The 11,573-nt window shown below is 46.2% G+C and overlaps 1 protein-coding gene across 1 annotated transcript; it reads right to left on the reverse strand.

The window, feature by feature from the left end:
* Positions 1-4,665: 4,665 nt before the first annotated feature.
* LOC117052044 (homeobox protein otx5) lies at positions 4,666-10,848 on the reverse strand. Its single transcript, XM_033158771.1, has 3 exons — positions 10,839-10,848; positions 8,392-8,543; positions 4,666-5,352 (listed from the first exon to the last, which is right to left on the reverse strand). The coding sequence occupies exons 1-3, from the start codon at positions 10,846-10,848 to the stop codon at positions 4,729-4,731; spliced, it is 786 nt and encodes a 261-aa protein (XP_033014662.1). The 3' UTR covers positions 4,666-4,728.
* Between the last annotated feature and the right edge of the window lie 725 nt (positions 10,849-11,573).

Here is an 11,573-nt window from a genome sequence, read left to right on the forward strand (position 1 = left end):
TTCTCAGCACAATGCAATGTGGCGTTTGGTTGCCAATAAATTCATGGAGGCGGAAGCATGCCACTCAAAATCATCAGCATTATCTCCAAAACTGCAGTTTGTTTTTGTTTTTTAAGGAAAGGTTCTATTTTTGTTCTGCAAACAATTCTGAAATACATTTAACAAGAAATTCTCCTTCGAGCTCCCCCACCCCCCAAAATATTAGATGGACGGGAAAATGTATATGAATATAGAGAAGAGTATAGCATCGACCTAAATTTCTGGCGTGCCACTTCCAAACATTTGCCGAAGCTGTTTTATTTTTTAAACTCTGGTAGGGACCCAGGTGGCGCTGTGGGTTAAACCACAGAGTCTAGGGCTTGCCGATCAGAAGGTCGGCGGTTCGAATCCCTGCGACGGGGTGAGCTCCTGTTGTTCGGTCCTAGCTCCTGCCCACCTAGCAGTTCGAAAGCACGTCAAAGTGCAAGTAGATAAATAGGGACCGCTCCAGCGGGAAGGTAAACGGCGTTTCCGTGCGCTGCTCTGGTTAGCCAGAAGCAGCTTTGTCATGCTGGCCACATGACCCGGAAGCTGTCTGCGGACAAACGCCGGCTCCCTCGGCCTATAGAGCGAGATGAGCGCCGCAACCCCAGAGTCGGACACGACTGGACCTGATGGTCAGGGGTCCCTTTACCTTTACCTAGGACTCCTGTCTCCATCCTGGATTCTACCACACTAAAGCTTCAATTCTAGCCTGCAGACCCCAGCAATCGCCTTAATTCCGCAGAATTGATTGTTTTAAGTAGCAGCTGAAATCATCAACAACAACAAAAATCACACAGAACCACTGTTCCTTTTCACCTATTTTTTTTTTTTTTACATTTTAATATTTTTCTCTTTTTTTAAAACCACCAACAATCTTTTTTTGTTTTGTTTTGGTAACTGTACAGGAAATTGCTCATCACAAACTAAGTAATAAATAGAGAAAACCACTGAAAGAAAAAACTTCCATGGGAATGCTTCTCATCTACAAGAGGAAGTCGTCGTTTCTTTTTTTAAAAGAGAGAGAGAGGAAGGTTTTACAGCTAAGAAACCTAGACTAAAAAATGTTGAATATCATTTACAAAATAGAACTTTCTAAAATTTAAAAACCCAGTTTTTTAAATGAAATTTTTGTTTTTAAGGGAAGGGGAGTAATCATATTATTTACAAATGCTTATTGAACTGTTTTAACTCTTCATATTCCCCACCCCACCCCAGATGAAATCAGACGCTGGTAAAGTTGAGCCTCACCCCACATCTCTCCTCTAGTTAAAATTTATCCTGCGTTAACTATTTCATGTTGTACAGGACACAAAAAATTGAGCACTGATAGGAATTTTGGTGCTATCCAAAATGCGAAAGGATCAAACAAAATTCACGGAGGCAATATATATACATCCAAAGTAGACTATTTCTGTTCGCATCCAGAAGGTCGCAGGTTCAAATCCTGGGGTGTCCAGGAAGGGATAGGGAAGATTCAAAGCTCTCCCAGAAGACCTAGTTATTGGGCATTCGTCCTGATTTGCTTGCACAAAGCTTATGCGGAGCTTCGACCAGGCCTGGTCTTTATCGAACAATTGTTCTGATCTGTTTGTGGAGATGGTTACAAGACACGGAGCAGAAATCCCAATCTGCTTGCGGGGTTTTTGCATTAAATCGTTTTCACCCCCACACTTTCCAGTGCCCTTTCCTAACTGGAAAAATAATAATAATCTGTTTTTGTAAAATGGAGAGATGATGAGCTAGGATGAGGAAGCAGAGCAGCAGCCGCAGCCATTATTAATTATCATCATCATCATCATCAATTTATAAACCGCTTAATCACAAATGTCTCTAAAAAACACACCTCAATGAACATAAAAATCAGAAGTCAGTTAAAACTCCTGGATTATTTTTTTTTTAAGTATTTGGGAGTTCAACAGGGAGGGGGCCTGTCTGACATCAGCTGGGGGGAAAAATTCCATAAAACTGGGCCCACAATACAGAATGCATGGCTTTTCCTAGGTTGTCGGGAACAAACTGGGTGAGGTCCTATGGGATTTACGGCAGAGGCAGTGCCGTAATTTTAAGCTGTTCATTTCCTATTGGTGAATCTGCTATCCACCTCCTTGACTTTATGTTTGGGGAAGTCCCATGAGGCTAGATCTCAGTCTAGCCAGAAAGAGAGATGTCCTTCTGTCTGTGACGGACACGGCATCCCCTTGAGTGCAGCAGGGCTCGAGTGGGTGTGGATGGAAAGTTCCCAAGCTCTCTCCACAACCAGAAGGACTAGAAACTTGCCTTTGTGTAAGAGGTGATCCTGGGAACATGGCAGGCAAATCATTACCAAGCACCATCAACCTATGTTCCTCTGCTTTGTTCCTAAACTGGAACCGATCAGCAAGGAGGATTTGCACCTGATACACAGATCTGAGAGTCACAAAGGGAATGCCACCCATTCTGGGTGTTCTGGGGCGTTTGCAAACACAGCTGCTGCAAATATAGCTGTGGCTTGCATCTCAAACCAGGTTTCAAAACCTGAGGTCTTGAAGTGAGGTACAGGGTTTGTCCACAAGGGAGACAAAACCAGGCCTGAAGGTTGCAAGAGTCAACACTACTGTTTCCTCAGACCAAAGTAGAGCAAAAGCTCTAGTCCCATGGAAGAAAGAGGTTTGAACTGGTCAATCCAGTTGCAGGTAGTTCCAAACTCGTATGTAAGCAGCTTTTAAAAGATCTGCTGTCACCTGATTAAAGAAATTCTAGACAATTAATCATACGTGTTTTCATCAACAAATTGATTCCTTGTCTAAATTTCAGTACTTCTGAAGCAAAAAAGCACTTTGCTTTTTAGGTGATGTTCATGTGTCAGTTGGTATAACAGTTGGGTAAACTGTTATTGTTGTTGTTGTTATTGGCTTCTATTCCAATTATTGGTTTGTTTGTTTGTTTGTTTGTTTGTTGCTTGTATTTTGTTTTTTTAATGTTTGATTGTTGTGTTTTTATACACAGTGGTACCTCTGGTTGCGAACGGGATCCGTTCCGGAGGCCCGTTTGCAACATGAAAAGAGCGCAACCTGAAGCGCCGTATCTGCGCGGCAGATTCGGCGCTTCTGCGCACAGCGCGATTTAGCTCTTCTGCACATACGCGCCCGCCGAAACCCGGAAGTAACCCGTTCTAGTATTTCCGGGTTTGGCGCATTCGGAACCCGTAGCAAACGCACCCAGAGGTATGACTGTGTGTTGTAAGCCGCCCAGAGTGGCTGGTGAAACCAAGCCAGAGGGATGGGATATAAATTTCAAACATCATGATTTATTATTATCATCATCTGAGAAGAGAAATTCCCTCTTCCAGTGTGTAAGGAGGAGGCAGGGGGCAGCTTTTATAATTCATTGCAAAAGTAATTTTAAAAAATACTAGAGCACTTTTTTTAGTTTATCAAAAGTTGTTTGTTTGTTTTTTTTAAAAAAATCTATTGAGCTACCTGATTGATTATTTCTGATTAGACATGCATAGGCATGTGAGGTGCGCAATACTGTCTGCAATGAGAGGGTCAGAGGTTAATGTGGAGTCCCAAAAGCAGAAACGGGGGGGGGGGAAGGTTTCAGATGCCTGATGTTGGTTTACTCTCACCATGAAGCACAGAGCATGGAAAAAAGAAGAAGAAGAGCCGGCCCTACCATGAGACAGAATGCAGCAGCTGACTCAGGCAGCCAGTGCTAAGGGGTGGGGAGTAGACAGAGCCGCGTGTGCTTTTTGGGCTGTCCTGCAGGCCGAGCCAGTCACCAGTGTCGAAGCAAGACTTGACTGCCGGTCTGCTTGGCTTTTGTATGTTGAAATTGGACGAGAGGCACCAGCTTGTCCTTTGTCCTCAGGCGGCAAAATGTCTTGAACTGGCTCTGCAAACAACAAAACAATCAACCCGCCCCGCCCCGTCCCCCCAAACCAGAGTGCCGGCTTGCTGGCGTCGACTTGAGCGATGCTCTTGCACTACACTTCCGGCAGGAGGGAACAGGCTGGAATTAAACCTCTTGATGGTCAGGGATAAGGAGCGTGTGCTTAAGTCAATGGTGCTGGAATGCTCGTTTCCATTAGGAAAAAGGATTGACCAAACTGTGAGCTGATCCTTGCCCCTGTCTCTGCTAGCTAACCCAGTTTGTTGTCTTCGTTAAAATATCGTTTGAGAAAGAGAAAGCAACCTGGCTTCTCAAAACGTGGCTCTCTTGAAAACGTTTGCCTCTGCCGTGGCATCTCTAACACACCTGATGAAAACTCCAACCTCTGATCTTCTGGTGTTGCTTCCAGTCTCGGTCCACACCCCGAGGTTCAAAATCTCCCAGGAGAGGTTCCGAATGCCATCCCAGTTGTTGCGCGAGGGTTTCGTGAGCTGTCAAGTCACTGAGTCCAGGCCAAGGATCCGAAGGAATGACACGTCCAAGGCCCGGGCGTGTGAAAACGAAGGCTGTACACGAGTTCCTAACATCCGCACGGATCTGCCTCCTTGACTTGTCGCCGGATGAGGGGCGTTTCCGAAAAGAGCGCAGAAAAACAGAGCAATGCTACAGTAGGTGCAATGCTGGTGAGGAGAGGTCAAAAGAACGCCCCCTCTCAAAGAAAGAAGAAGTGGGGAGAGGAGGAGAGGAGAAGCAGCAGCAGCCAGGGGTCTCGATGCCGAGCTTGGACAGAAGAGGTTGTCCCAGGATGCTATGCAAAGGAAGGAGGAGATTCTTTCACAAGACCTGGAACTTCCAGGAGCTCTGATCTTTGTAATCCAAGCAGTCGGTGGCGTTGAAGTTGAGCTTCCAGGAGGCGGCTTGGTCCTTGTAGTCTAGGCAATCCACAGAGCTGAACCCCAGCCCGGCTGTGCCGTAGCCCTGGCTGGAGAGGGAGGCCGGTGACTGGCTCAGGTGGCTGCCCATGGTTGGGGTGGTGATGGGGCTCAGCGCCGCTCCCGGCGCGGAGAGCTGCGGGTGCATGGGAGACAGGTAGGAGCTGCAGTCAAGGCCGCTGAAGTAGGAGGTAGAACCGGCGTAGGTCTGCGTGTAGCCGGGAGCCTGCGTGTAAGTCATGGGGTAGGCAGTGGAGCGCTGCATGCAGGGGGTGGTGGAGGAGGAGAGGGGGTCCGGGATCGGGGAGATGGAAGCCGGGCTCCAGATGGAGACAGTGGCGCTCGCGCTGGAACTGGGCGTCACCGAGGTGCCAGCCGGCGGAGGGCTGTACTGCCCATTGGTGCTGGTCTCGGAGCTGGTCTCCCGGGCCGGAGAGGTCTTCTTCTTCGCAGGCCGAGCTTTGGCTTGCCCGCTGCTCTGCTGCTGCTGCTGGCGGCACTTGGCTCGGCGGTTCTTGAACCACACCTGGGGGGAAGGAAGGCAAGAAAGGATGAGCTTCAGGGGGAAGGCTCGGGGAGGAACCAAAAGTAAGGGCCGGCGTTTCCCCGGGAACCATTTCAACGGAACACGAGGCGGAGGATTCAGAAGTTCACAAGAGGATCCCAACCTGATAACACTGGAGAAGTTTATAAACACAAGAAAGGGTTCCAGGAAATTGGGTGTGGGGAGCTTTTTTTTTGGCCTTCTGGCACTGTTGGGAGTCGTCGTTTGGCAACATCCGGAGGGCCAAATGCCAACACCTTTGGCGCATCCTGTCTGTGTTTCAATTTAAAAGGTTCCTCTGCTATAACAGGAAGTTTCCTGCAACCCAGTGATGGGTTTTTATAATATAAGGCTGCCGGGTGTCTGGAATTTCCCAATTTTGGGAGATTTTGCAGGAGAAAAAGCTCAGCAACTTTTGTGTCCAGATTTCCCCCCACTTCTTAAAACATGGCAACCCTATGTAATAAGACGGCTGCTTCAGCCTTCCATCCCCACTCCCTTGACTTGGGATAATGCGCAGGCACATATGTGAATGGAGCATGTGAAAGCAAACAAGGGTGAGAGTTGGTCCTGGCCTCCATTTTCTTTGCAAAGTACCTGTGCAGCATCACGAGGAAAGATGGCGGCCAGGATACAGATATGACCAGACAGTGACAGAGATTTGAGTGCAGTGTGCCTCGGATGATGCTTGGTGGAAAGGGAGGTACCAGAGGCTTAGAGGCATATTATAGGGTGGCTATTGTAGGATGTAACAGGAACAATGTGTGTTCCCACTAGAGGGCACTCTGTATGCGCACAAAAGCACACACTGACTCCTAAAAATCATGGGACCTTTTTTGAACACATCCACACCACACATGGAAAGCACTCTCACTTCAAGAGCCATGGCTTCCCCCAAAGAAAAATGGGAACTGTAGTTTGTTAAGGCTCCTTGGTAGCTGTTGGGAGACCAACCCCCCAACAAACTACAGTTCCCAGGATTCTTCGCACAGACAGCCCTTGACGCTTTCAATAGAGTAAGTGTTTAAAGTGTTTGGCCAAACTGCGGGAGGCAGTGAAGGATAGGCGTGCCTGGCGTGCTCTGGTCCATGGGGTCACGAAGAGTCGGACACGACTGAACGACTGAACAACAACAAGTGTTTAAAATGAATAGATCAGTCGGTACAGCAGGAGACTCTTAATCTCAGGGCTGTGGGTTCAAGGCCCACACTGCGCAAAATATTTCTGCATTGAAGGGGGTTGGACTAGATGACCGCCGGGGTCCCTTCCAATTCTACAATTCTATGAAGTGCATGGGGTTGAATCCTTGTAGTTGTGCTCAGGGTAGACCTATTGAAATGGAACATAGCCATTCATACCAATAGGTCTACTCTGAGTGTATATGAGGACCTCTGCCTCCATGAGCACTGCAGGTTTCTTTTTACAAACCAAATAGGTTTTAAAACAAAACCAAAAACCAAAGTTTGTAATTCTATTGCAAGCTTTAGAACTGCAGGCTGGAAGAACCTCAGAAAACCCTCAAAGATGCGGAATAATCTTTGAGATATGACACTTCTGACCTCAAAAAGAGCATTCCCATTCAGACAGTTGCCCTCCTGAGTCTCATGCTTTCATTCCAGCCCTGTGACAATTTCCCTAGCTCTCTGCCAGGCAACCCAAATGCCAAATATGCTCTTGCATTTAGAACAGGGTTTCCCAAACTCGGGTCTCCAGCTGTTTTTGGACTCCAACTCCCATCATCCCTAGCTAGGAGGACCAGTGGTCAGGGATGATGGGAACTGTATTCCAAAAGCAGCTGGAGAGAGACCCAAGTTTGGGAAACCCTGATTTAGAATAACCCACCCCTCCAGATTAGATGTGGGGAACCTCTGGCCCTCCAGATGTTGCTGAAGTACAACTCCCACCATCCCTCGGCATCGGCAGTGCTGGGAGGACTGCTGGGAATTGAGATCTCTGCATTGCGGGGGGTCTGCAATGCTATGATTCCATGTAGTCCAGGCAATACCTGGAGGAGCGAAGCTGCTGTAGAAGCTCCTTTCCTTTTTGGTGGTTTTTAAAAGCCGCACGTGTGTCTAGTTTCCCTGCAGTTTGCTGGACTGGATGCAAGGAGGGATGGGAAGCCAAAAAACAACAACAACCAGCTGCTCAGAGCCAGGCAGAAACAGCAGGTGACACTCTCAGCGGCCCTCAGTGTCAGCTGTGCAGCACATAGCAGCAACACTACCCTATTATTATTATTATTATTATTATTATTATAATTATAAATTAAATTTGTTTTATTGATATTAAAGAGAAATAACAAACAAAAGGATTGTCCAGAAGAAAGAAAAGAAAATGGTAATATTTGTTATTTCACATCACAATACATTCTTCTTGGGTTTCTAACAGCTTCCCGCCACTCCATCATGCACCCACAACTTAAGTCTACCTAGGGCACTGTTTATTTTCATTTTCTTTTGTTAATTTTCATCAATATTATATTCTCTTATAATTACCCATCATACCACAGAAGTCATTCAAGGCCTGCCACTGACATTGTATTATTACAGCAATCCTCAAGATATTTTTTTTGTGCATGTCCCATTTCCTAATATATGTTTGATCAGTATGACCTCTCGGTTTTTCTCTCATTTTTGCCAACTTGGCGTATTACAACAGTTTGCTTTGCCACTCCAGCTTTCCAATTCGTAGCGATTAATGTTCTTGCAGCTACCGTGGCATACAATAATATTTCTCTCGCATTTTTTTGGTATGTCTGGGCCCAATATCCCCAGGAGGAAAGCCTCCAGTTTTTTAATGAAGGATACCTTGATCGTTCTTTTGAGCTCATTATAAATTACATAGCGAAATTCCTTTATTTTCTTACAGGTCCCCTTTGGCCAAGTGCAACTGAGCATGTGCGCACTGCCAGAGTGTTCAGAGAGCAAGAGACCTCGCTCCCGCTGCTCCCGGTTCGAGTCTCCCGGCCCCTGCGCCTGTCTCGGCCTGCTGCCCTTCGCCCCCTCCCCAGCGGAGCCCCACCTGCACTCTGGATTCGGGCAGGTTGATCTTCAGAGCCACTTCCTCGCGCATGAAGATGTCTGGGTAGCGGGTCTTCGCGAAGAGAGCCTCCAAGATATCCAGCTGGGCTCGCGTGAAGGTCGTGCGCTCACGCCTTTGTTTCCGCGGGGTGGCTAAAAAAGAAGAAGAAGAGGAGAGATCTGGATTCAGGGAAAGGAACGTATCTCATCATGTGACCCTCTTCATACAGGTGGGTCGGTTCAGTTCATTCTCTGCATTTAAAGGACAGCAGCAAGAATGTTGTTATTTTAAAAAATAACAGCAACAACCACAACAATGACAAGATGCACAACTCTATGTGGGACTGCCTTTGACAGCCAGCTCTCTGTAAAGATTGTGGCTGCTAAATTCTGGAGGAGCACCGGAAACTAGGAGCATACCTTGTACGTACTAAAAGAGCCACACATGGCTGTCTGTTTGCTATCAGGCCCAGTTTAAAGTGCTGGGGTTTTTTTTAAGGCAGGACTCTACCATTATTTGCCAGCCTCCACCTTAAGCTCTGCAAGGCAGGCCCTGCTCCTAGATCCATCAACAGCTTTGTGGCACAACTCAGAGCAGGGCCTTCCTCCCCTGTTACGGCACCCTGTCTGTGGAACTCCCTCCCACTGGAGTTACGGTTCTCCCCAATGCTAGCAGTCTTTCGGCATCCTTCGTGCCTAGGGAGGTGGCTGATTTATAGGACCCAATGTCTCTGCTTCAGGACAGATCTTCTTAAGAATACTTTTATTTGTGCCTTTTCAGCAGCCAGTACTCATAAACTGTCTAACTCCAAAGAGCCCTCTGTTCCCCCCCTCCTACCCATTCATTCCATGTGTATATCATTCACATATATCAACTGAGCTCTCCAAGGAGCTGTAAGAATATCAATTTCTAAATGTAAACTTTAATTTTTAAATGTAAATGTTACTTCAGTGGAACACAAAACCCCACACCATCTCACCCGATACAGCAAATTTGCTAGCTACAGGTAGGTAGCCGCGTTGGTCTGCCGTAGTCGAAACAAAATAAAAAATAAAAAAATTCCTTCCCGTAGCACCTTAGAGACCAACCAAGTTTGTTCTTGGTATGAGCTTTCGTGTTCATGCACACTTTGCTGCCATTGCAGGAATTCCAAACGAGAGACTTTCAGGTTCTTTTTCAAATGACAAGTATTGAACCGTAGCTCTTTCTCTATACATAGCATGCATTCTGCCACAGAGTGGTGGGTCTGGGAGAATGTCCAAAAGATATCCTCTGAGCCCAAAGAGGAACGTCCCTTTTGAAAAGAGCTATAATTGTTCTGTTCCTTAGTGTCTCCCCATAGATCAACTGAGGAATGGTTACAACAAGCCAGTGTTCAGAGGAGGGGGCTGAAGCTGGAGCTTAGCCAGTCCACTAAGGGGATATAATAATAATAATAATAATAATAATAATAATAATAATAATAATAATTTATTAGTTATACCCCACCCATCTGGCTGGGTTTCCCCAACCACTCCGTGGGCGGCTTCCAACAAAAGATTAAAATACAGTAATTGTGTATTTTCCCAGAGGGACTCTGTGTGTGTGAAATTGCAACAGACTAACCAGGCTCTCCCTCTGCATGCGTGTGTGTGTGTGTATACATATATATATATATATATATATATATATATATATATATATATATATATACACAGTATATATATATGTGTGTGTGTGTGTGTGTGTGTGTAAAAACACCCACTGCGATTTAGCTGAGAATATGTTGTAATTCTGTTGTAAATAGTTAACCTGCCACAACTGCAATGGAGTCTTAGCTTCCTGGGACTCTGAGAAGCCCTAGTCTCACACACTACTAACCCAGCCTTTCTCAACCTGGGATCTCCAGATGTTGTTGGACTACAACTCCCATTACCTCTAGCTAGCAGGTCAGGGATGATGGGAGTTGTAGTCCAACATCATCTGGAAATGTTGAGAAAGGCTGCTCTAAGGAGCTGAAGAATCTCCCTCTCCCCCCCATTTTATCTAGATGGGTGGGGTATATTATTATTGTTATTATTACTATTACTATTACTATTATTATTATTATTATCCTCAAAGTAACCATGTGCTTGGGGTGACAGCATAGCTGTCAACTTTTCCTTTTTTTAAAGGGAAATTCCCTTATTCCGAATAGGATTCCTCGCAAGAAAAGGAAAAAGTTGACAGTTATGACAGGCAGTGAGTGGCCTAAAGTTAGCCAGAGAGTCTGGTGGCTCAGGGGGGGCTTTGAAGTGGGGTCTCCCCAGTCCTGGTGAAGCACTATAGCCACTACACGACACTGCCTCTCTTCAGGGAAATCCTGCCAGGCCACTGCAGGATCTTCTGACTGAGGAATTCCAGATGAGCATCTAAGCAACTTTCCCAACATCCGAATCCCCAGAGGTGGCTGCACTACCATCCCTGACCTTTGACCATTCTGGCTGGGGATGATGGGAGTTGGAGTCCGGCAACAGCTGGAGACCCAAGGCGGCAAAGGGAGGCAGCAGGGGTTCCCAGGGACTGGGCAGCTCAAAAGCACCACTTTGTCAAACTGGAAGAAGGAGATGGGCTTCTTCTCAGGAACACTTCGCACTTATTTGATGTACCGTATTTTTCGCACCATAGGACGCTCCGGACCATAGGGCGCACCTCATTTTTAGAGGAGGAAACAAGAAAAAAAATATTTTTCTGGTTTTCCTCCTCTAAAAGCCCTGTTTTGTTTTGTTTTTTGTTTTGTTTTTGAGGATCAGCTAAAAGTTTTGCAGCTTTTTTGCAAAGGGAAAAGCCCTGGGGTTTGGGGTTTTTTTTTTTGGAGGATCAGCTAAAGGTTTTGCTGCTGTTTTTGCAAAGGCAAAAGGCCTTTTTTGAGAATCAGCTAAAAGTTTTGCAGCTTTTTTTGCAAAGGGAAAAGCCCTGGGGTTTGGGGGGGGGGTTTGGAGGATCAGCTAAAGGTTTTGCTGCTGTTTTTGCAAAGGCAAAAGGCCTTTTTTGAGGATCAGCTAAAGGTTTTGCAGCTTTTTTTGCAAAGGGGGAAAAGCAAAGAGGAAAAGCCCCATTTTTATGGGGTTTAACTCACATTTCTGAAAAATCTTGAGGAAAGGGAGCCATTTCTACTGTTTCCAGACAGATAATCTAATCAGCCAGTCACATGTCCTGGGGAA

Source organism: Lacerta agilis, chromosome 8 (assembly GCF_009819535.1).
Source record: "Lacerta agilis isolate rLacAgi1 chromosome 8, rLacAgi1.pri, whole genome shotgun sequence".
Classification (NCBI taxonomy): Eukaryota; Metazoa; Chordata; class Lepidosauria; order Squamata; family Lacertidae; genus Lacerta; species Lacerta agilis.